The following is a 22,776-nucleotide window of genomic DNA, read 5'->3' on the forward strand; positions in this document are numbered from 1 at the left end:
TTCGGGATCCTTAAATCGCTCATTCTTAAGAGGTAATCAGCCCATTGCAGTTGTTGTTTTTTGATGATGCTCTCCACCGATGGATTCAGACGACTCCACGACTGTATACAGTGTCATATATAGATATTTCCTTTTTTTCTCGCCTTGTTTTTTTCTTATCAATCCTTAATACTGACATGTCTGATTTGGTAAATTGTCACCCAGAGATTTGCTTGCGTTTTGCCTTTAAACACACAGGTTTTACCTTTTTATGTCATAGGTTGATGGAGATTGCTCAGAAACGCTATTCCGAGTACTTTGCCTGTCAGGAAAGACTCCTTGAAATGACAGGCAGAGTACATTTGTACAGGGAGTTCAGCACACAACATATAATGGACAGGTAAAACATTGTGATATTTCGATCTGTGATGTTGCCCCATACCTAACTAATGCTATATACCATATCCTATTGAAACTTAAGGTTGGCCTGTTGGTGTTATTTATGATATTTTATTGTCTATTTTTTCTTTCTTTTTTATCTTTATTTATTTTATGTTATACAGTCGAGGCTTGTGTAAGACTTAGCACACTGAAGGGATCCGGATGCAAAACGCATGTATGGAGAAGGAAAACTCCAAGGAGTTAAAACTGGAAACTTAGGAGGAGGGATTGGGGTGTGGTTAACGAGGGAAGAAAAGATCATGGTTTTAGATGGGGGACGATCTGAGATGGTGGTGAACAGCTGTCTTGAAGATTTAGAGGGAACAATGAGATTGCAGAGGATGTGGAAGTTGATTCCTCAGGTGGGAAAAAAGAGGAACAAATAAGTGAAGGTGAGCAGTGATCCTGGTTTTAGGTAGTTTCACCAGAAGGGGATTGATGGCGGACCATGTGTGCCCTGGAGAAACCTGTGGGTAGAGGGGGGTGGAAAAAGTATGAAAAGAGTAGGGGGTGCAAGACCAGAAAGGAAGCAGACAGCTGTTTTGTCTGGGTGTGATTTGTGGCCGGACTATAAAATTGTCAGTTGCAGAACTTGATGTCAGAAACAGAAATGTGGAAAAAATAATGAATTATCCCTGGAAATTGATTAAGGTTGGTACGAGGTAGTTTATCAAAGGAATTCAATGTTTGAGCAAAAGGTACCTCGTCCGGCCAATGCAACGTAGCTCCTGGAGTTCGACGATAGGGAGGGATATCGTGATTTCTCTCGCATAGAGTGGAGATATTGGTTCCTATCACTCAAAAAAATTCAAGCTTAACCATCAGTCTAGTTGTTTCGGGCAATATATCGCGTGTCAGGACCTCAATAGTTAAAATCATGCAGGAAAGACTCCGTGAACGTGGTAAAACGGCCATTGATTAGCTCCATGGTGAAATGGGATGGTCAGTGGTATACTGTCTCGGTATGTAATGTTATTGCCATGATAATGCTTTGTCTCACACAGTAAATGTGTACAATGCTATACTGTACGAGAGATGGGTTGGGCAGTTTGGTATCACCCTCCATCTAGTCAAGTCTTGTCACAGAGTGATTTACATCTCTTTGGATCCACTCATTCAAATAACACCTTCGTGGCTTTGAGTGTATGAACGATGAGGATTTCAAAGGATGGGGTGGGGGTTGTCAAGGAAAAACCTTTAGCTCCACCCTTGGACCCCCTTCCCCACCCTCCTCGACACCTTGGCGGATTACTATACGCTGTAGATATAGATTGATCTTTTTGTCATCAATCTTGGAAATGTGCTCATTTATTTGTTTTTATTTATTTTACTTGTAATCTTTGCTTCTTTTTTTTTTTTCGTATACAGAATCGAGGCTCGTGTAAGAGCTAACACATTGAACATGAAAACATGCACAGACACATAAAACATACAATGAAGGGAGCGGGAGACAAGAGGTGGAGAGAGAGAGAGAAGAACACAAGCACAACAACAGTAGGGAACAGGGACGTCGGTAGATCTGTGCAAGGGGGAGGGCTGGGGGGGGGGGGGAGGGGAGGAGTACATGGTATAAAGCAAATGAACACTACTAGGAATTTCAGGAAAGAAGTTGGGGATTGAAAGAGGTGGATTTGGGGTGTTTTAACGGGGGAAGAAAAGATCAAGGTTTTGGATGGGGGAAGATAAGAGATGGTGGTGAACAGCTGTTTTAAAGACCTGGAGGGAGGAGAGAGATTGAAGCGAGTGTGGGAGATTGTTCCAGAGGTGGTAGAAAAGAGGAATGAAAGAGTGAAGGTGAGGAATGAAAAAGGCAAAATCAAGACAAAGAGTTGATTTTGGCAGTTTCACCAGAAGAGAGTTGACGGCAGATCTTGTGCGTCCTGCAGGAATATTTGGGGGGCAGGGCACAGACAGAGCAGGGGGAGCTCGGCCGGAGAGGAGTAGGTTGAAGCCAGAAAGACCAATACCAAAGAAAGAAAGACCAATGCTTAACAATACATCAGTGGTTTGTTTGTTTTTATAGACTTTTGTATGCCGTTGCCTAATACATGAAATTTTTATCTTCTGTTTTCTTATTTTAGATCTTGCTGACGAATCAGATCACAGTAAGATTTAACGATCGCCCGAAATCTGCTTTGGAGATAACAGGTGAGCAACACCGGATATCTTCCTTTATCAGAAGAAATTAAATGCTTAATGTTCTGGGTTTGTTTCTCCGATTGTAAAACTTGTTACATGGACACATCATTATCTTTAGTGAGATCAGTGTGCAACACAATGATCGAAATTAATCTTCCTCTCCCAAAAAAAGTCGGATAAATAAATGTGCCACACTTCCAGTAATTATTGCACTTCTGCTATTTTTCATCACAATTTCTCAATATTGATATGAATGGAACCAAATTGCCCATCTTCATCTTTCTTGTCTTGTGGTATATTGGTGTGAGGCAGGGGTTTGAGTACATTAACATTGACATAAAAGATACGTGGTTTCCTTGACAGTATGGTGAAGATCAAACTGGTGCACATTTCCAAAGTTCATTACTGTCGGAGCAAATTTGGCAACATCCTTTTTCTTCTCGATGAGCATTGATTGTCACAAATGCCTTTTCTCCTCCACCTGATAATGGATTCTTTCTCCATGCTAGGCTGAGCCACACAGGTTCCACATTTGCAACATCTAGAAACTAGAGAGTTCACAGTACATCTTACCCCACGCCGTCTTGAGGAACCAGCATATAAGCGGGGTCTACAAGCGGCAAATTTGATTGGCCGAGATGATCGAAAATGCCGTAAAATTTTGTCCAAGTACTGCTAAATGGAAGGGTTTTGAAAGTGGAAAAGGGCAATTTGTGTTTTGCATTGTTGAAGTATTTAATTCAATTGAAATAAAATAAAGATTTAAAGGTTGTAATAAATAAAAAAAATCCGAAAGATTACCACCATTGATGCAGGGTCTTATACACCACCTTATCTAACACTTTACATTAGTTCTTCATGCCTGTTGTTTCCTTTGAGATCCTTAAACACAAAATTTTCTGTTTGCAATGATTTTCAATTTTGTTTGACTGCCAGACAGGCAGACAATGCTAAAAAAAAAGAAAATTAAATATCGCACCCGTGTCCGAAGGAAGCGGTTCAGTTTGCCATTTTTAATGTGGAATAGGCAAAGCCGAGAAACGAACAAAACCCATAAGAATGACCCTCTGAACCCTTTATAATTACCCTTTAGGACACTTTCGAATTACCCTTTAGAATTACTATATCAAACCCTTTAGAATTTACCTTTGTAATTGACCTTTAGAATTACCCTTTAGAACCCTTTAGAATTACCCTTTAGAATTACACTTTAGAATTAACCTTTATAATTGCCCTTTAGAATTACACCTTAGAATTAACCTTTAGAATTACCCTTTAGAATTACCCTTTAGAATTACACTTTAGAATTACACTTTAGAATTACACTTTAGAATTACACTTTAGAATTACACTTTGAAATTAACCTTTAGAATTACTCTTTAGAATAAACCTTTAGAATAACCCTTAAGAATTACTATATTGAACCGTTTAGAATTACCCTTTAGAATTACACATTTTCGAATAACCCTTAAGAATTACTATATTGAACCCTTTAGAATTACCCTTTAGAATTACACTTTAGAATTACACTTTAGAATTACCCTTTAGAATTGCACTTTAGAATTACATTTTAGAATTACACTTTAGAATTACACTTTAGAATGAACCTTTAGAATTACTCTTTAGAATTACCCTTTGGAATTAACCTTTATAATTGCCCTTTAGAATTACACCTTAGAATTACCCTTTGATCCCTGGTATTGGGCTAGCGGTTAGGGTGCCGGCTTAGGATCCTAGGATCCTGGGTTTGAATCCCGGTCGATCGCTGAATTAATGCCAGGGGGGTTGACTTAGCCTGTCATCCTTCCGAGGTCGGCTAATTGAGTACCAGTTCACTGGTAATTCCCTGTTTGTCGTAAAAGGCGACAAAAAGGGTTGGCGGCAGGAAGGGCATCCGGCCGTAAAACATTGCTTCAAAAAGGGGACCGAAAAACAACAACAACCACGGTCCCCAAAAAAGGCCAACCCCCGCATTGCGGGGAAAAATGGCCTCTAAAGGTGGTTATTTAAAAAAAAATATAATTACCCTTTAGAATTACCCTTTAGAATTACCCTTTTGAATTACAATTTAGAATTACACTTTAGAATTACCCTTTGTAATTAACCTTTAGAATTACCCTTTAGAATTACCCTTTAGAATTACCCTTTAGAATTACCCTTTGGGAGTTACCCTTTAGAATTACACTTTAGAATTACACTTTAGAATTACACTTTAGAATTACACTTTAGAATCAGCCTTCATAATTACTTTAGAATTGACCTTTAGAATTAACCTTTAGAATTACCCTTTAGAATTACCCTTTAGAATTACCCTTTAGAATTACTATATCGAACCCTTTAGAATTACACTTTAGAATTAACCTTTAGAATTAACCTTAAGAATTACCCTTGAGAATTAACCTTTATAATTACACTTTAGAATTAACCTTTATAATTACCCTTTGGAACAAGCGTTACGCCTTGGTCCCCCGTCGTTGAAGTGATGTGAGTTGACAAAGTGGAAGACGCAAGGCGGCCATCTTGGATTTTGACGTGGCGACCCAATTTTCAATAGCGTTCCTCTTGTTGGCGTCAGGAAGGGCATCCGGCCAGAGAAACATTGCCTCAAACAGGGAACCATGATTGTCATGGGGCCGCAAGGCTAACCCCCACTCAAGCAGGGAAAAATGGCCTTAAAACGATCATTCATTCATTCATTCTTATGCGTAGATACACCCACACACCAGATTAGAAGTTAGTAGTTCGTTTACTTTTCAAGATATTTCACTCACAAGGTTCAGACAAATATGGTGGCGGCCATCTTGGATTTTGACGTGGCTACCCAATTTTCAATAGCCTTCTTCCTTATGCCTGGATACACCCACACACCAGATTAGAAGTTGGTACTTCGCTTATTTTTCAAGATATTCCGCTCACAATGTTCAGACATACATGGTGGCGGCTATCTTGGATTTTGATGTGGCGACCCAATTTTCAATAGCGTTCTTCCTTATGCCTGGATACACCCACACACCAGATTAGAAGTTGGTACTTCGCTTATTTTTCAAGATATTCCGCTCACAAGGTTCAGACATAAATGGCGGCGGCCATCTTGGATTTTGACATGGCGACCCAATTTTCAATAGCGTTCTTCCTTATGCGTAGATACACCCACACACCAGATTAGACGTTAGTAGTTCGTTTATTTTTCACGATATTTCGCTCACAAGGTTCAGAAATATATATGATGGCGGCCATCTTGGATTATGACGTGGCAATCAAATTTTCAATAGCGTTCTTCCTTATGCCTAGATACACCCACACACCAGATTAGAAGTTGGTACTTCGCTTATTTTTCAAGATATTCCGCTCACAAGGTTCAGACATACGTGGTGTCAGACATACATGGTGGCGGCCATCTTGGATTTTAACGTGGGTTGCACCTGCACACCAAATTAGAATTCGGTCCTTCGCTTACGCACGCACGGACGCACGCACGCACACACGGACGGAGGGGAAAACCATAGTCCCCCTTTCACTCCGCGGTGCGACGGGGGACAATTAACCTTCATAAATACCCTTTAGAATTAACCTTTAGAATTACACTGTAGAATTAACCTTTAGAAGAACCCTTTAGAATTACACTTAAGAACCCTCAAAAATTAACACCATGGGTTAGAAAGGTTCTTCTTCTTCATTTATGATGGGATGGATGGACAGGCAGAGCCAAATATTGAAGAGGCTTCACCACTTAAAATTTATCTCACTCCTCTCTGCGCACGTGCGATCGGGACCATTCTGAGCCAAAGTACTACGAAACAATAGGTTCATTTTCCGATTCATGTTCTGATTCATGTTCAACATATAACTTTTTCAATTGAAATTAAGTTGTTCCTCAATCATAAATTTACATTTGTGGACAAATGGACACACAGAACTGAACCAATCGCTTAACCCCGCTTTTCACTTCCTGTGAGTGGGGTAGTAACCATGAGGCGGATGTAATTGCACTATTTTGCACACACACTATTGCACACACACTATTTTTCGACACGATCGTTTCAGTTTTACAATCATCTATATAATAATAGCGTAAGGGACTCGACTTTGTTATCCCTTTTACGCCGCACGCAGTGACCCGATGCCCACGGCACTAATGGATTTACGATCTACGAACCGCGCTCTTTGTTTATCACATACAGCCAAACTCGAAAAATCTGAATTAGCCGACGTTGGGGCCCAAAAGCATCCGATTAACTGCCGATACGACGCCATCTTACGACGCCATCGTATTGGCGTCTGCTGGGCGAAAGCGAAGCAAGCCGTCCGCTGATTGGACAGGCGAAGGCGAAAGCAAGCCATCCACTGAGTGGACAATCCAGAGCATGCATTTGTGCCGGTGTCGGCGAGCGTTGTTCATATATGCACTCTTCATTCTCATCTTTCTTCCTAACTCTTACTCGGACAAGCAAATCCCCTATGCCATCCATATATACGCACTCTTCATTCTCATCTTTCTTCCTCACTCTTACTCGGACAAGCAAATCCCCTATGCCACCCATAATGGTACACTCTATCCATACACCACATCCTCCCTTCCGTGGATGTTCCACGGGTTTCGGCTCGTTATACATTATCACTCGACCTCCCAAAGCCGCTTGCCAAAACGCCCAAACATGTAATACACCACGTGGGAACAAACACGCCAAGGCTTGACCTCAAGTGCGCATCCGGCCCTGCATGTTTCAGAACACCTCAAGTCAGTTACAGTTCTTTTGCTGAGTTAACAACACGTTTTATTGCTATTTAATTTGTGCCGCACTTTTTGTGCTTCAAAGTAATTTTATTATTTTCTTCCAATTTCGACCTGTACAACAGCAATTCAAACCGCAGTGCCAAGCCTGGACTGATCACCACTGGGTGGTTAAAATGACGGAGATGCACCTTCTAATTTGAATTTAGGTGTCGCCTGCACAATAATGCCATCATACTCCTCGTTTGTTTTCCCACGATTTGGTATGGACTGAATAATTCAGTAGGAACCGTGTTTCTGTTTGAAGAAGAGTCGGCATAACATGTACCATGAAATAGGAAGAAATAATACAAGAAAGTAACGCAAAATTCCAACCCGTTCACAAAAAGGTTACTTCTGTGCTTCATTCAACTTTAACGTTTTGCTAGTCGCTAATTCCAGTGTGAACATTTTTTTTCTGGCAGTTTTATGAAATAGGACATGAAAATAACAATGGAATCTAGTTTCTGTGAAGACACGTTGGTCTGCAGCGGCAGACAAGTTAAACGATTAATTTGATCAACAAAGCTGAGAAGAGTAAGTTGAGACAAGTGAGAAGTGAGGTGAAGCTAGCGTTGTTGATGTTAATCCTTATTTAGAGCAAAAGAGGGAAGGAATTGTGGTTGGCGGTGAGTGGGGATTATGTTGTGGAATGAATGGGCCCAGAGTTGAATCAGCAGGATCAAGCATCGGAAGTCAAAGAACGAAGGGGAGGATGGAAAAAAAGACGTGGGTCAATTATCCTCGAGAACTGAACCGTTTTTACAGGAAAGAAGAGGAGAAACACAAAGAGAGTAACAGGTGTAAATAAAACAGGCACTCAGAGTGCATACATGTGCCAGGCTGAACGGTTTACCTTTTGTATTCCTCTGATAGGCCAGATCTGCATCCGCAGCTTAACCAAAATCTAATCACCTTGTTCTTGTCACCCAACCAACTCATCCGCCTAGTTTCGCCCAAATCCGTCACAAACTTTTTGGGATATTGTGCTACGTTCGTTTTTGGCCCTATCTCACAATGGAGTAGAATCACTAGAAATTCTAATATCCGGATGCAGGTCTGGATCTTCACCAAAATCTAAGCACTTCATCATTGTCACACACCCAACCTGTCCAAGTTACATCCGAATCCATCCATAACCTTTTGAGATATTTTGTTAGGGTTGCTCACAACTATATCCTGCTCACAGACAAACAGACAGGGGTGAAAACATGACCTCCTTCCACCTTCGGTGTTGGATGTAAATATAACAATGAAATCTCGTTTTTCAAGCCATATCTCATGATTGGAGTGCCGCTTCCGGTCCGGTCTGGAGAGGACGCTGGCGTTACCTGTTCGCCGCTTCTCCGACTGGGTCATTGTACATAGTCTGCTTTTCTGGTGGTCGTGGCGGCTTTTTGGCCGTTGGGTCTGCTTCCTGCTCGGTCCCGGCTCTGCTCCTGGCTTCGCCTGCCCGGCTCTTCCACTGTTGCCTCAGGCCCGCTCCCGGATTGTCCTGTGCCTTGTCTGCCGCTCCGGCCTTTACTCTCTTGCTCGCCGCTTCTCCGACTGGGTCATTGTACATAGTCTGCCTTTCTGGTGGCCGTGGCGGCTTTTTGGCCGTTGGTCTGCTCTCTGCTCGGTCCCGGCTCTGCTCCTGGCTTCGCCTGCCCGGCTCTTCCACCGTTGCCTCAGGCCCGCTCCCGAACTGTCCTGCGCTCGTCTGCCGCTTCGGCCTTTACTGTCTTGCTCGCCGCTTCTGGCAAGCCGCTTCCACTGGCAAGGCCTACTCGTCCTCCTTGACCTTGGCCTTGTCCTCGTCCCCTTCGCTCCTGCCTGACATGGCTCTATGGTACTCCGCTGCAAGGCTACCTCTGCTCAACAATTACTCCACTCCATCATGCATCTCTGCAATCGAATACCACGGACTCCTGCGACGACCCAGATATATTCATAGAGGCTCTGGTCGTAAGTTTGTTTACTTACAAACAGGTCACTTCATTCCCATACTCTGGTCGGCTCAGCGCACTCCCACTCATCGTCCCAGCGCACCTGGTCACAGCAACGCACACGATCGCACCTCCTGTCTGCAAACCCTGGCTAAATCACCTGAGTTCATCCCCACCGTACAAACAAACATGAAGCTCACTCTGTTCAATACCCGGTCCCTCAACAACAAAGGCCTCATCCTGAACGACTACATTCTGGATAATAAACTGGACTTTCTCTGTCTCACTGAAACCTGGCAACAACCTCTGGACTACTTCTCACTCAACCTCACTACACCCAATGGATATTCATACATCAATAAACCACGCTCGGAGGGCCGAGGTGGTGAAATTGCCGTAATACACCGACAGGACATCAAGACCAGCCTCATCTCCATCTCATCTGCTCCACCATTTGAACACCTGGCTTTTAAACTCTCTGGTCACACGCAGTCAGTCATGGCTGTCGTCTACCGCCCTCCTAAACCACACCCATCATTCCTGTCTGACTTCTCCTACTTTCTGACCCAGCTCTGTTCCCTCTCCCCCTCAATCCTCCTCCTTGGTGATTTCAATATCCACATGGACTCCACTGACTCCACAATAACCACTGACTTCACTGATTTACTCACCTGCTTTAACCTCACTCAACATGTCAACTTTCCTACCCATAACCGTGGGCACATTCTGGACCTTGTCTGCTCTACTGGATTAATTTTGCACCATCTCTCTGGCTCCGACCTCACCCTCTCTGACCATTTAGCCATCACTATGACCATCAACATCCCCACCCCAGCACCAAGGCATTATCGCACTATCAACTTCCGTAAGCTAAACGCTCTTTCACCAACCTCATTCTCATCCACCTGAAAAAATGAAAAAATGTCCAATTCTCCCTTCGTTGACCTCCACACCCCTTCTGACCTCACTGACTACTACAACCACACTCTCTCCTCCTGCCTTGACCAGCTTGCACCTATAAAAACCAAAACAGTTTCTTTCACCCATTCTGCTCCCTGGTTTACCCCTGAACTCCGCCTGATGAAAACTCGTGCTCGCCAACTTGAAAGACTCCGCAATAAAACAGGTCTCACAATTCACTCCCAAGCCTACAAGGAACACCTACAGCACTACAAAGATGCCCTCTCCCACGCCCGCTCCGCCTACTACTCTCAAATTATCCACTCTGGCTCTGGAAACCAAAAAGCACTCTTCTCTTCAATAAACAAACTCCTCAGCCCCCTGAACACCACCACCCAGTCATTCACAGGAGAAAACTGCATCTCCTTCCTTTCATTCTTACAAAGCAAAATTGACAACATCTACAACAGCTTAACCACCACCGCACCTGCTCCCCCTCAAACCACCTGCTCCCCCTTATCCTGCCAACCCCTGTCTCAGTTCTACCCAGTCTCCCCTACTGACCTCTCTGAACTCCTCATAGGAATGAAAACTGCCACCTGCACTCTTGACCCCATCCCCTCCAGCTTTGTCAAGGCCTCCCTTCCTGCTCTCTCTCCACTTATCACTGCAACAATAAACTCCTCCCTGTCTGCAGGCATTGTCCCACCATCCCTCAAAATTGCTGCTGTTACCCCCATTCTGAAAAAACCTGGACTAAACCCTGACACCCTAAACAACTTCAGACCCATCTCCAACCTACCCTTTCTGTCAAAAGTTTTGGAACGTGCTGTAGCCACTCAACTCAAACATCACCTCTCTGCCAATAACCTGTATGAAACATTCCAATCCGGATTCCGCTCCAACCACAGTACTGAAACTGCTCTCCTCAAAATCACCAACGACCTTCTCCTCTCCTCTGATGCCGGCAACCTCAACATTCTCATCCTCCTCGACCTCAGTGCAGCCTTTGACACCATCAATCACACCATCCTCCTCACCCGACTTGAAACCACCTTTAACATTACCGGCACTGCCCTCTCTTGGATCAAATCATACCTCTCTGACAAACGCCAGTTCATCTCCATCAATAACTGCAAATGCCCCACTGCTGCCCTCCCCCAAGGTGTCCCCCAAGGTTCAGTTCTTGGCCCCCTCGTCTTCATCCTGTACCTGTCCCCCCTTGGTCACTTAATCCGCCGTCATGGTCTCCAATTCCACTGCTTCGCCGATGACATCCAGCTTTTCATCTCCACCAAGTCCATCTCCACCGCCACCCACTCTATCCTGACAAACTGCATCACTGAAATAAAATCCTGGCTTCAAATCAACTTCCTCAAACTTAACTATGATAAATCTGAAATAATCATCATTGGCCCAAAAACGCTCACCAAATCCACCCATAACTTTGCCCTCAACATCGACGGTTTCCCAGTATCCACCTCCCCTCACATCCGGATTCTTGGCATCATCTTTGACCAAACCCTCTCCTTCGACAAATACACTAAACAGATCACAAAAACAGCCTTCTTTCACCTGAAAAACATCGCCCGTCTCCGTCCATCCCTCTCCTCCACGGCTGCAGAAACCCTCATCCACGCCTTCATCACCTCCCGTCTGGACTACTGCAACAGCCTCCTCTATGGTTCACCCTCAATAATCACCAATAAACTCCAATACATTCAGAACTCCGCTGCCCGTCTACTCACCCATTCCCGGACCCGTGACCACATCACCCCCGTCCTTTTTAAGCTTCACTGGCTCCCCATCCCCCAGAGAATCCAGTACAAAATCCTCCTCTTGACCTACAAAGCCCTCCATAACCTGGCCCCATCCTACCTGGCTGACCTCCTCTCCAGACACACTCCCACCCGCAACCTCCGCTCTGCTGGTACCAACCTCCTGACCCCCCCCCCCCCCCCCATCCAGACCAAATTCAGATCCTGGGGGGACAGGGCCTTCTCCATCGCTGCTCCCACCCTCTGGAACTCACTACCTCACACCATCAGAGACTCCTCCTCACTCCCCACATTCAAAACATCACTCAAGACCCACCTGCTCAACACTGCATTCAACATTTAACCCACAGCATTTAACCCCTGACTATCTCTTCTCCTTCTCCTTCCTTTTGCTTTGATTATTTACCTATTGATTTTTGTCTTTTTGCACTTGTTTTTTGTACTCTTTCAAAGCGCCTTTGGGCTTCTTGAAAAGCGCTATATAAAATAAATGTATTATTATTATTATTATTATTATATCATAATGAACTATATACTGTATTGTCCAAGAAGAGGTGATTGAAGTTCCCACTCGACTGCCTGCAATAGAACGTTCCCTGTGCTCCTTGCTCGTGTAGATACTTTGGAAATTTTATACCAAGAGACTTTAGTAAAACGTCAGAGCAATAATACCCTTCTGAATTTTTTTTAAAATGGGGACAATGCCACTGCACTCACCTGGTAGAACCAGGGAATCACTGGTAGGTGTGGATGAAACACAAAACATGTAACAGAGAAGAGAGCAAATACCTATTTTGGGGGGGGGGTTCAAACCTGGACCCACATTGATCCCCTTATTAAGCGCAGATTTTGATGCGGTAAATACACCTTCATTAGGCATCACATATGAAGCTTGTGGCCAAGTTTCATCGAAATCGTGTGTTTGGATCAAGCGATAATGACTGAAGTGTTTACAGACTCACTGACTGACTGACGGACACTACTCAATCACAGTAGCTCACCGGACTAAAGTCCAAGTGTGCTAAAATGGCTGATGAAGAATTATTACATGAACTTCAAAAGGTTATTTACAACATCTCCAAACTTTATTGTTCTTCCTCATCTCCCCATGGCTCCTTCCATCATCCACTTTTGAAGTTGTCCATCTATCTGGTGGTCACCAGGGCACTGCCTTGTTGGGAATTTTAATCGGGCAGATTAGTCTTCCATGCAGTCTTCCATCTCCAGCGAACTGCTCCACTCTCTTTCTTCTCTGGATGTATCGACAATGCATGCGACACTTTTCTCAATAAACCACCTTCCTGCCTTTGCCTATTCTGTCAATATATATCGTCATTGGTACAGTGATTGATGCAGTAGCCAATTGCCAGAAGAATAGCTTACCCTTCCTGCAAGAAAGCCGACCTCACCAACAGGAAGCTGACGTTTCCCCATAAAGCTCGCAACCATCATGTCTTTGTGCTAAATCACACCAGATCTCAACACCAGGCCCATCTGAGACATTAACTCGCAGCTGTGCTTCTTTCCATCGACAAGAGCTTGGTGGCAGTTGGTCAACTGTATCTTTGGAACGTGCTCCGAATGGGTTCTTCCATTCTTGAAGGATGGGAGTAACTTGAAGGATAGGAGATGGGGATCACTATGTACATGGCTTATGTTAGGGTTGACTGCCTTTACCGTCTTTATAGACAAGGCCACAATTTCTAATCTCTGTTCCTGCACCCACCCTGTCCCGTTCAATGGAAACCTCTGATAGCATGTGACCTCCCTTCTGCCAAGGTGGAGAGAAATTCCTTGCTTCCCTTGATTGTTCCATTGCTTCTTCATAAATGAATGCACTCAATTTCAAACAAGAGGCCAAGCTCTTCTCACGACGTATCATGTGTGCACTTTATATTCTATCCTGCATCCTGCACTGATTTCCTTCCTGTCGGCTAATGGTATCTCGTGTTCCCTCCTCCACTCGCGTTGAAATTTCCTGGACGTTACACGCACCAGGTTGCGTTTGATGAAATATTATGCCATGCTGTACCTCTGGAGGCAGGTGTCCCTCAAGGTGGTTTTCTGAGAACAATCCTGTCCTTCACATACATCACTAGAAAATTCATTTTAACACTTTGTAGATGATTCATCTCTCAGCATTATAATTCCTCAACCACTTGTCCAGAAGGCTGCGGCAGAATCTCTCCTGTCAGATCTTGAAAAAAAAGTGAGCAATTTATCATGAACCTGGAACATTCCTTTCAATTCAAGCATGACGCATATTCTCCCTTGTGTGAATTCATCTGATCATCTCGCTGTGTCCATTACCTTGTTCTCCTCACTTCAGGCTTTGTAATGTGCTGCCCCTCACGACCTCGTGTGCTAACCCTTGCACATCCACGTCTCCACAATGCCTTCTCCACTCACTAATTCTTACCCCACAGTTTCTCTCTGGGCCATTGTTAGAGTATTCGTTTTTGTATTATTTCTCCTTTCCTTCTCTTGTTTGTCAATTAGCTCCTTAATGAGGTCAGACTCTTGTATAAATAAAAATTGGAGTAAGATGAGTCAGAAATTCAGGCAAAGCAAACAAGAAGTTTCTTTGGTACCGATTTGGATCGCTTTCTGATGGCCTTGTTGCCGTGTGTTCCCCTTTCCTTTTCGCCTGTTCTTTATGTACTCTCTTCTCTAATTTTGGTGTGTATTTTGTGCAGAAGAACCATCAGTGGAGGAGTCCTTTGTGACCGCAGCCTTGGGCGCATCATGGGGCCACAGTGCTAATACGAGACTTGTTCTCCGGTTTCTGAATACCCAGCAGCGGCAGGTCGGAATAGAAGTTGCATCAATTCGGAAAATAATAATAATGCGTTGGCTCTCTCGTAAGTCTGCAGATGACTACATAGCTTCTACTTCAGTAACGATGAATGAACTTTTCCTAATTGGTCTGCTACAGTTATTGTTGCAGTGCTTTCTGTCAACACGACATTCCTTAAGGTTGAATGAATGAATATGAATGAATGAATGATCGTTTTAAGGCCATTTTCCCCGCTAGAGCGGGGGTTAGCCTTGCGGGCCCCATGACAATCATGGTTCCCTGTTTGAGGCAATGTTTTTATGGCCGGATGCCCTTCCTGACGCCAACCCTTGGTCACGCTCTTACGATGCGCAGGGATACAGTGTACCTGTTCTAAATCAGGGTACACATCGTGATCATTCATCCAAGCAAGCTGGTACTCAATTTGCCGACCTCGGAAGGATGACAGGCTGAGTCAACCCCCTTGGCGTTAATTCAGCGATCGACCGGGATTCGAACCCAGGATCCTCGGATCCCAAGCCGGCACCCTAACCGCTAAGCCAACACCAGGGTTAAGGGCTAAGCCAACACCAGGGCTAAGCCAACTTAAGGTTATTGTGAATTATTTATCTTTCTGAAAACGAAATACCATCTCATTGTGCATCAGTAGCCTAATTGATTGCTTTGCTTTTGTTCTCACAAAGAACAAGGGCCTCTTGTCCACTTTCCTCTGGCAATTTGCACAGAATGCAAAATTTCATTATGAAGATGTCACCAACTTGACACCACAGCAGAATGTATTTGTGGAAATTATTTCAATGCCTGGCGGGCGGGGAATCGATGAGGAGGAGGAAATTCCTCAAGGAAAGGCACTGTTGAGTACAGTGAGAAAAACAGCGCCATTGTTATGACGTCGCTGGTATCCAGAGTATCCCGGCAAGTGACGGTGGCTGTTTTAAGTGTTTGTTTCGTGTGTGTGTGTGTGTGTGTGTGTGTGTGTGTGTGTGTGTGTGTAGGGGGGGGGGGGTGTTTGTGTGTGTTGGGGGGGGGGATGTGTGTATGTGTGTGTTGGGGGGTGGGATGTGTGGGGGCGTGTGTGTATGTGTGTGTTGGGGGGGGGGGGATGTGTGGGGGTGTGTGTATGTGTGTGTTGGGGGGGGGGGGGGGAGGATGTGTGTATGTGTGTGTTGGGGGGGTGTTTGGGGGTGTGTATGTGTGTGTTGGGGGGGGGGGGATGTGTGGGGGGGAGGGGGTGGGATGTGTGTGTGGGGGGGGGGGGGGTGGGTGTGTGTGTGTGGGGGGGGGGGTGTGGGGGGGGGGGGTGGTGGGTGTGTGTGTGGCGGGGGTGTGTGTGTGTGTGTGTGTGGGGGGGGTGTGCGTGTGTGTGTGCGTGTGTGTGTGTGTGGGGATGTGCGTATGTGGGGGTGGGGATGTGGGGGGTGTGTGTGTGTGTGTGTGTGTGTGTGTGTGTGTGTGTGTGTGTGTGTGTGTGTGTGTGTGTGTGTGTGTGTGTGTGTGTGTGTATCTGGGTTGTATTGAAGGGGAGTTTGTATCAAAGCACGTCCAATGAAAGTGGGATTGTATGAAAGCGGGAAGGCGGAGTAAACCGGTCATCACTGCCAGCAGTTATGAAGTGGCAGTTCTAGTTTATTTTAAAACGCACTTTTCTTTATTTTCACAGGACCAGAAGTCTCAACATGTCGGTCAATGGAAAAGTGTGAAATCAGAGTAATAATCAATCATTGTAACTCCATACGAAAGGTCCAAAGGAAATCCATGAGGACATGGTGGCAACACTGGCAGATGATGCCCCTTCCTTCATTTGCCGCTGTAAACAACAACTGGGCAGCTGAATTTATTTGAGAGAGAAACAGCACTTAGTCTGAGCCAAGATCTTGATGTCCCAACGAAGCCCGCCACACCAGAAGAGGTTGACGTGGTCCACAAGCTTTTGACCAATGACTGAAGATGAGCAGATACGTTGGTGAGACTCAGTAATGGATCAGTGCATCCTCACCGAGAATCGGATCCGGATACTAGAATTTTATCTGGCATGAGAAAGTTCTCAGTGAGATGGGTACCCAGGATATTGACTGCTGATTAGAAGGGAGCTGGACTTGACCTCCAGGAAATATTTTGAGCAGTTTCAAGCAAACGTAGAACAGGATTGTGATTCAGGAAGAGTTGAAATGAAAACCAAGGTGAGAGAAACATGAAAGATGCTTATGGATGGATCCCCAATTTTTTTGAATGAACCTGCGTGTTTTTTTTTGTTTGTTTTTTTTAGTCCTGGTGCACTTGTTCGGTGGAGTGATGAGAGAGAGACCCATTGCCAAACATTGCATCTTCCTCTCCATTGGGTATTCCTATGACTTTTTCCTCTGCAACACATGAACAAAAGCAAGTGAAAACCACTCAATAGCATTGTCATCATCATCTCCATCATACGACAGTAGTAACGAAGTCACGCCTCATTTAGATTAATGAAGTGATGCACGATGTACAGTAATTAAAACACACAACTAAAGCAATGAAGTCACACATAATGTACAGTACGGTAATAAAGTCGTCGATGAAATACAGTAACAGTCACATGTGATGTACAGTAACAAAGTCACAAAAAGGACTCGAGTGATTAAGTCGAGTCCATCGTGTGTTTATCGTACCTTAGTTCTGGAGATTGATGTTCAATTAAAAAATTTTGAATTCGCCATCATCATCAACCTGGCATTTTTTTTTGTGTTCTTGGAGCGCTTGCACGGCGGAAAGATGACAGAGTCACTGCCAAGCATTTCATCTTCGTCTCCAGCGGCCATTACGATGACTGGTTTCGCTGCACACACATCAGCAAAAGCAGTCAACAGCATCGTCACCATAATCTCCATCATTCTGCTGCCTCCGAACACAATCCTGGAATGAATATCTATCGATCTCTTTTTCTGTGCCTCTCCTCTCCCTCGTTTTCTGTATTTAAGTTCATGTTTTATTTCACTTTTCTCTGCAGTTTCACATTTGTATTTTCTTAATCAACAACTCCCACGGGACGAGGAAGAATGTTTACGTTCTGTCACTTTACAAGGGAATTTAAGCGACTTGATCCATCATTCCTGTGCCTCATGCCGAGCCCACACATCCCCACTTACTGCACGAATTTTAAAATATTAAAACCTCATCTGATGGCCGAGAAGCGAACCCTGATGAACTCCTCCGGAGAAGGCAGCTCGAGTCACCTGTCACTGATTGAAAGTGGAATTGTGAAAAAATAATTTTTCAAAAAATTAATTTTAATGATCATCCAGGTGCACACTTGGCTTCTGTATGGATACATTAACACTCATGCCAGACTTCCACCACATTGGAAGATGTGTTTGGTGCTTGGATGGCTTTGAGCGCAGCAAAATATTCGTTTGTTTTCAACACTTCTGAGGCACAGAGAAAATGGGACACGATGGAGGTGAAGAACGTGCAGCGTCGACAAAGTTTGGGATAATTGGTAATGTAAGGCAAGATTCTTGGCGACTTACGTTCTAACTTGTACGATGGTTTCATGCAGGAGGGTGGTGGAGGAGGGAACGGGCGCCTCTTCTGGGGGGCCTTTGGAAAAACAAAATATGAATGATTAAATACATTGATGTCTTCATCAGTTTGATAACTTGTTCAGGAAAGGACACATCAGAAAATGCACTGATGGAACATGTAATCGAGAAAAGCTTGAATTAGCTGATCCAATCCAATCGAGGGGAGTTAAAATGCTTGGGAATGATCCTTCATGGGGAATGACTGAACCAATAAGTTAGACTTTCCCAGCAAAATTATAATTACAATTATTTCCACAATTAAGGATATTCCTCTTCATCAAAGCAAGAATTAACAGCAATGTCTGTCAAAGACGAAGTGCCAAATTTATTTCAACTTATCATGTTCATCTTCGGTTGGCTGTGTTTATCACCTGTATGTTCACTCCAACTTCTCCAAAGTCCTGAAGAATGCTTACCTGTTGAAGGTCATGAATATGGTAGGGTACCTCAACACCATGCTGCTGCTCTTCATGTTGTTCACGGTATTGCTGTTGCTGCCAGGAATCACGGCGAGGCTTCTGTTCCTGCTGCAGCCCTTCAACAACATGTTGTTTTGGTTGTGTTTGCTGCCAATAATCATGGTGAGGCTTCCATTCCTGCTGTTTTAGTTGCTGCTGTTGCAGCCCATCTTCATGGTGAGGCTTCCGTTCCTGCTGTTTTGGTTGCTGCTGTTGCAGCCCATCTTCACGGTGAGGCTTCTGTTGTGGTTGATGAGTCCTGCCAACACCGTGGGGTTTCTGTTCAATTCCCACACTTTTCTTTGCTGCCTCCCTTTGCTTCTTTCTTTGTTTTTTCAACAAGAGTTTTTCCTTTGTTTTCACCAGCTGTTCTTCTTCCTGCTTCAGCCGTTGACTCTCATCCCAATTCCGCAACAACTCTTTGGCATTCTCATCCCGTAGTTGCTGCCGACGCAGTTTCCATTCACCAACCGTTTGCACAATCATTGCTTCTTCCTCCTCTACCCCAACATTTGATTCCTCCTCCTCCACACAAACACTTGCTTCTTCCTCCTTTACACCAACACTTGATTCGGCCTCCTCTCCACCAACAATTGCTTCTTCCTCCTCCACACCAACAATTGCTTTGGCCTCCTCTCCACCAACAATTGCTTCTGCCTCCTCCACACTAACAATTGCTTCTTCCTCCTCCACACCAACAATTGCTTCTTCCTCCTCCACATCAACAATTGCTTCTTCCTCCTCCACACCAACACTTGGTTCCACCTCCTCTACACCAACACCTGCTTCCACCTCCTCCACACCAACAATTGCTTCTTCGTCTACCTCCTCTACCTCCTCTTCCGCTACCTCTACCTCCTCCACACCAACACTTGCTTCTACCTCCTCCACACCAACACTTGCTTCTACCTCCTCTACACCAACACTTGCTTCTGCCTTTGCACTCACACTTGCTTCTACCTCCTCTACACCAACACTTGCTTCTACCTTCTCTACACCAACACTTGCTTCTACCTTCTCTACACCAACACTTGCTTCTGCCTCTGCACTCACACTTGCTTCCTCCTCCTCTACACCAACACTTGCTTCTACCTCCTCTACACCAACACTTGCTTCTGCCTCTGCACTCACACTTGCTTCCACCCCCTCTACACCAACACTTGCTTCTTTCTCCTCTACACCAACACTTGCTTCTTTCTCCTCTACACCAACACTTGCTTCCACCTCCTCTACACCAACACTTGCTTCCACCTCCTCTACACTAACACTTGCTTCCACCTCCTCTACACCAACACTTGCTTCCACCTCCTCTCCACCAACACTTGCTTCTACCTCCTCTTTCATCTCATTAAATTTCTCAAACGGATCTTTTATTCCCTGATCCGTCACCGTGTGTTTTGCCTGTTCTCTTCGCTTTTGCTCACTTTGCCAAACCTCGTGTTCCCGTGCAAGCGCATCGTTTTCCATTTTACAAATCTCTTGCTCCAGTCGATGTGCCTCTTGCTCTCTGCACAACAATTCTTCCTCTTTTCTTGTCTTTGTCTCTACAAATTGTTCTTGTCGCACACGATCCTCTTCCACTCTTCGGTGTACCGCTTTCTCCCTTCTCTCAACTTCCCGTTCTCGTTCGCTGACCTCTTCCTCTTGTCGGCGTGTCTCAAGCTCTCTATGCTTTATCTCCGGTTCTTTTAACGCCTTCATTTTTTCGAATTGAGCCTGCAGTTGTTCGCACTCCATTCCCTTTTTCCAAATCTGTTTCTCTAATTCCTCCACTATGCACTCACTCTTTCGAACTTCTTGCTCTTTTTGTCGGATCTCAAGCATTCTTCGTGTATGCTCCTGACATACCGATTCCTTCCATTGTACAAATTCCGCATGTTCTTTCTGATCTTCCAGTTGGATTTGCCTCCACTCTGCCACCTTTCTTTCCTTTAGCTTTTCATCATGCCTTTTCATCTGCTCTTCCTCATCTGTTTTCCTCATTTCCTCTTCCTTGCTTTTCATTTGCTGTTCTTCCTCTGTTTTCTTCTGCTTTTCTTTCTCTTTCATCCATACCTCTTCCTCATAGCTATGTTGCACCTCCTTTTCCTGCACCTCTTGCTCTCTGAGCTGAACTAATCGCTTTCTTTCTTTCAGCTCTTCTTTTTTTCGTGACAACTTTTCACGCCTTTCCTGCACTTTTTCTTTCTCTCTCAGCCACAACTTTTTTCGCTCTAATTGTTGTTCCTGCAATTCTTGTTTAACTAACAATGCATTTCTTTCTTTTATTATTCGATCCAGCTGTTTCTTTACTTCCTGCATCTCCATTACTTCCTTTTCTTGAACCTCCTCAGGCAATGGCTGCTCTTTCTTCCCCATTTTTTTCTGCAAATGTCTCCGGCCACATCGAAAACTGCAAGAAACAAAGACGGTACTTGTCAGTTTGAGCTAAAATCAAGTGCGGTATCTATTAATATAAATATAATGTGAAGTGTGGCATCTGCCCATGTATTTATATGGTCGCACATTCAACTGTCCCCCGTTTCCGGCGGGAGCTTTCCACGCTGCGTTTGAAAAGCTCCGCATGCAGGCAAAGTTCAACATTCAACCAGACGAAATGCATGATACCAAACGAGATACATTACCTTCAGAAAGTATTCACACCCTTTGACTTTTTTCACATTTTATGTTACAGCCTGAATTCAAAATGGATTAAATAGAGATTTTTTTTGTCACTGATCTGCACATAATACCCCATAATATCAAAGTGTCTTTTTTTTAAATTGTCGACAAAATAATTTAAAAGGAAATACAGAAATATCAAATTTACATCGCGTGAGTCACTTCTTCGTAGAAGCTCCTTTGGCAGTGATTACAGCTTCGAGTCTTCTTGGGTATGAATGTATCAGCTTTGTATATCTGGATTTGTGGAGTTTCTCCCATTTTTCCTTGAAGATTTGCTCAAGCTCTGCCAAGTTCGATGGGGAGCGTCGGTGAAGAACAATCTTCAAATCTTTCCACAGATTCTCAATGGGATTCATGGCTGGGCTTTGGCTGGGCCACTCAATAACTTTCACATTATTGTTCTAAAGCCATTCCAGTGTTGCTTTGGCTCTATGTTTGGGGTCATTGTCCTGTTGGAACGGAAATCAGGTTTCGGTCAGGTCAGTCTTTTGGGACTGCCACTGGTAATATGAAAGCCAGTGCTTCCTGCCGCATGGTCAGGTTATCGGTGACGAAACGGACACCCATCACTGGCTTTGTTAGTGGGGAGGGTGACTGTGACACCGAGACAGGACCAAAAACAACACCTGGCAAAGAGCGGATGAGCTCCCATAGGGAGCCAATGGAAATCCAGTAAGGAGATGGTGTCTCCAAAAAATACCCATCTGGTTTGGACCGGTTCAAGTCACACCAAAGACTTTTAAAATGGTACGTGCTGCTTCCTTGCTTGAAAAGGATAGGGCACTGATAATGCCCATCAGTTTGCATCGATGAGGAGGAGGAAATTCCTCAAGGAAAGGCACTGTTGAGTACAGTGAGAAAAACAGCGCCATTGTTATGACGTCGCTGGTATCCAGAGTATCCCGGCAAGTGACGGTGGCTGTTTTAAGTGTTTGTTTCGTGTGTGTGTGTGTGTGTGTGTGTGTGTGTGTGTGTGTGTGTGTGTGTGTGTGTGTGTGTGTGTGTGTGTGTGTGTGTGTGTGTGTGTGTGTGTGTGTGTGTAACAACAGCAGAATTAAGATCAATCCCTTAATAATAAAAAAACTGAAAGAAGTTTGGCAAATCGTGAACAGATAAATGGAAGAGGACGATCAAGAGGAACTCCCAATCCAACACATGGAAGCAATTCTGGACATGATTGATCATAAAATGTACAAAGAGAAACCTAAAAAAAGTGAATCGTAGAAAAGACAATGATGTCATCAAAATTATGTTTGATAACAAAGGGATGGAAATGATAAATATAGAGAAAATACTTCAACATAAGGAAGTGTGGACTAAACTTCCAGAAACAATACAACACGACCAAGAGTTGTGTACATTTT

General features: G+C 44.3%; 2 protein-coding genes across 51 annotated transcripts in view; one reads left to right on the forward strand and one right to left on the reverse strand.

The window, feature by feature from the left end:
- LOC137426010 (DNA repair protein RAD51 homolog 2) overlaps window positions 1-17,423 on the forward strand; it is a 36,352-nt gene extending 18,929 nt beyond the window's left edge. For 14 of the 50 annotated variants that reach the window (XM_078784746.1, XM_078784744.1, XM_078784749.1 and 11 more), the window contains 4 exons: window positions 260-379; window positions 2,502-2,568; window positions 14,633-14,742; window positions 17,000-17,423. In XM_078784746.1, the coding sequence (XP_078640872.1) occupies window positions 260-379; window positions 2,502-2,511 (130 nt within the window). In that variant the 3' untranslated portion in view covers window positions 2,512-2,568; window positions 14,633-14,742; window positions 17,000-17,423. Of the gene's footprint in view, window positions 1-259; window positions 380-2,501; window positions 2,569-14,632; window positions 14,798-15,416; window positions 15,649-16,393; window positions 16,697-16,999 lie in introns of all 50 variants that reach the window. The other 36 variants (XM_078784774.1, XM_078784773.1, XM_078784777.1 and 33 more) reach the window with 9 other exon arrangements.
- Window positions 17,100-21,174, reverse strand: LOC144893660 (uncharacterized). The gene is made up of 3 exons (XM_078784740.1): window positions 18,707-21,174; window positions 18,237-18,306; window positions 17,100-17,545 (listed from the first exon to the last, which is right to left on the reverse strand). Exons 1-3 carry the CDS (start codon window positions 21,104-21,106, stop codon window positions 17,400-17,402), a joined length of 2,616 nt encoding a protein of 871 aa, XP_078640866.1. The 5' UTR covers window positions 21,107-21,174; the 3' UTR covers window positions 17,100-17,399.
- Window positions 21,175-22,776: the final 1,602 nt, after the last annotated feature.

The sequence above is a fragment of the Myxine glutinosa genome, chromosome 9 (assembly GCF_964187855.1).
Source record: "Myxine glutinosa chromosome 9, kmMyxGlut1.1, whole genome shotgun sequence".
Classification (NCBI taxonomy): Eukaryota; Metazoa; Chordata; class Myxini; order Myxiniformes; family Myxinidae; genus Myxine; species Myxine glutinosa.

Coding starts and splice junctions, on each gene's coding strand:
- LOC144893660 (XM_078784740.1), bottom strand. CDS start 21,106: ATGGGGAAGAAAGAGCAGCCATTGCCTGAGGAGGTTCAAGAAAAGGAA. Junction 18,307..18,706: donor ATATTCATGACCTTCAACAG/GTAAGCATTCTT, acceptor GTTTTTCCAAAG/GCCCCCCAGAAGAGGCGCCC. Junction 17,546..18,236: donor ACCATCGTACAAGTTAGAAC/GTAAGTCGCCAA, acceptor ATGTGTGTGCAG/CGAAACCAGTCATCGTAATG.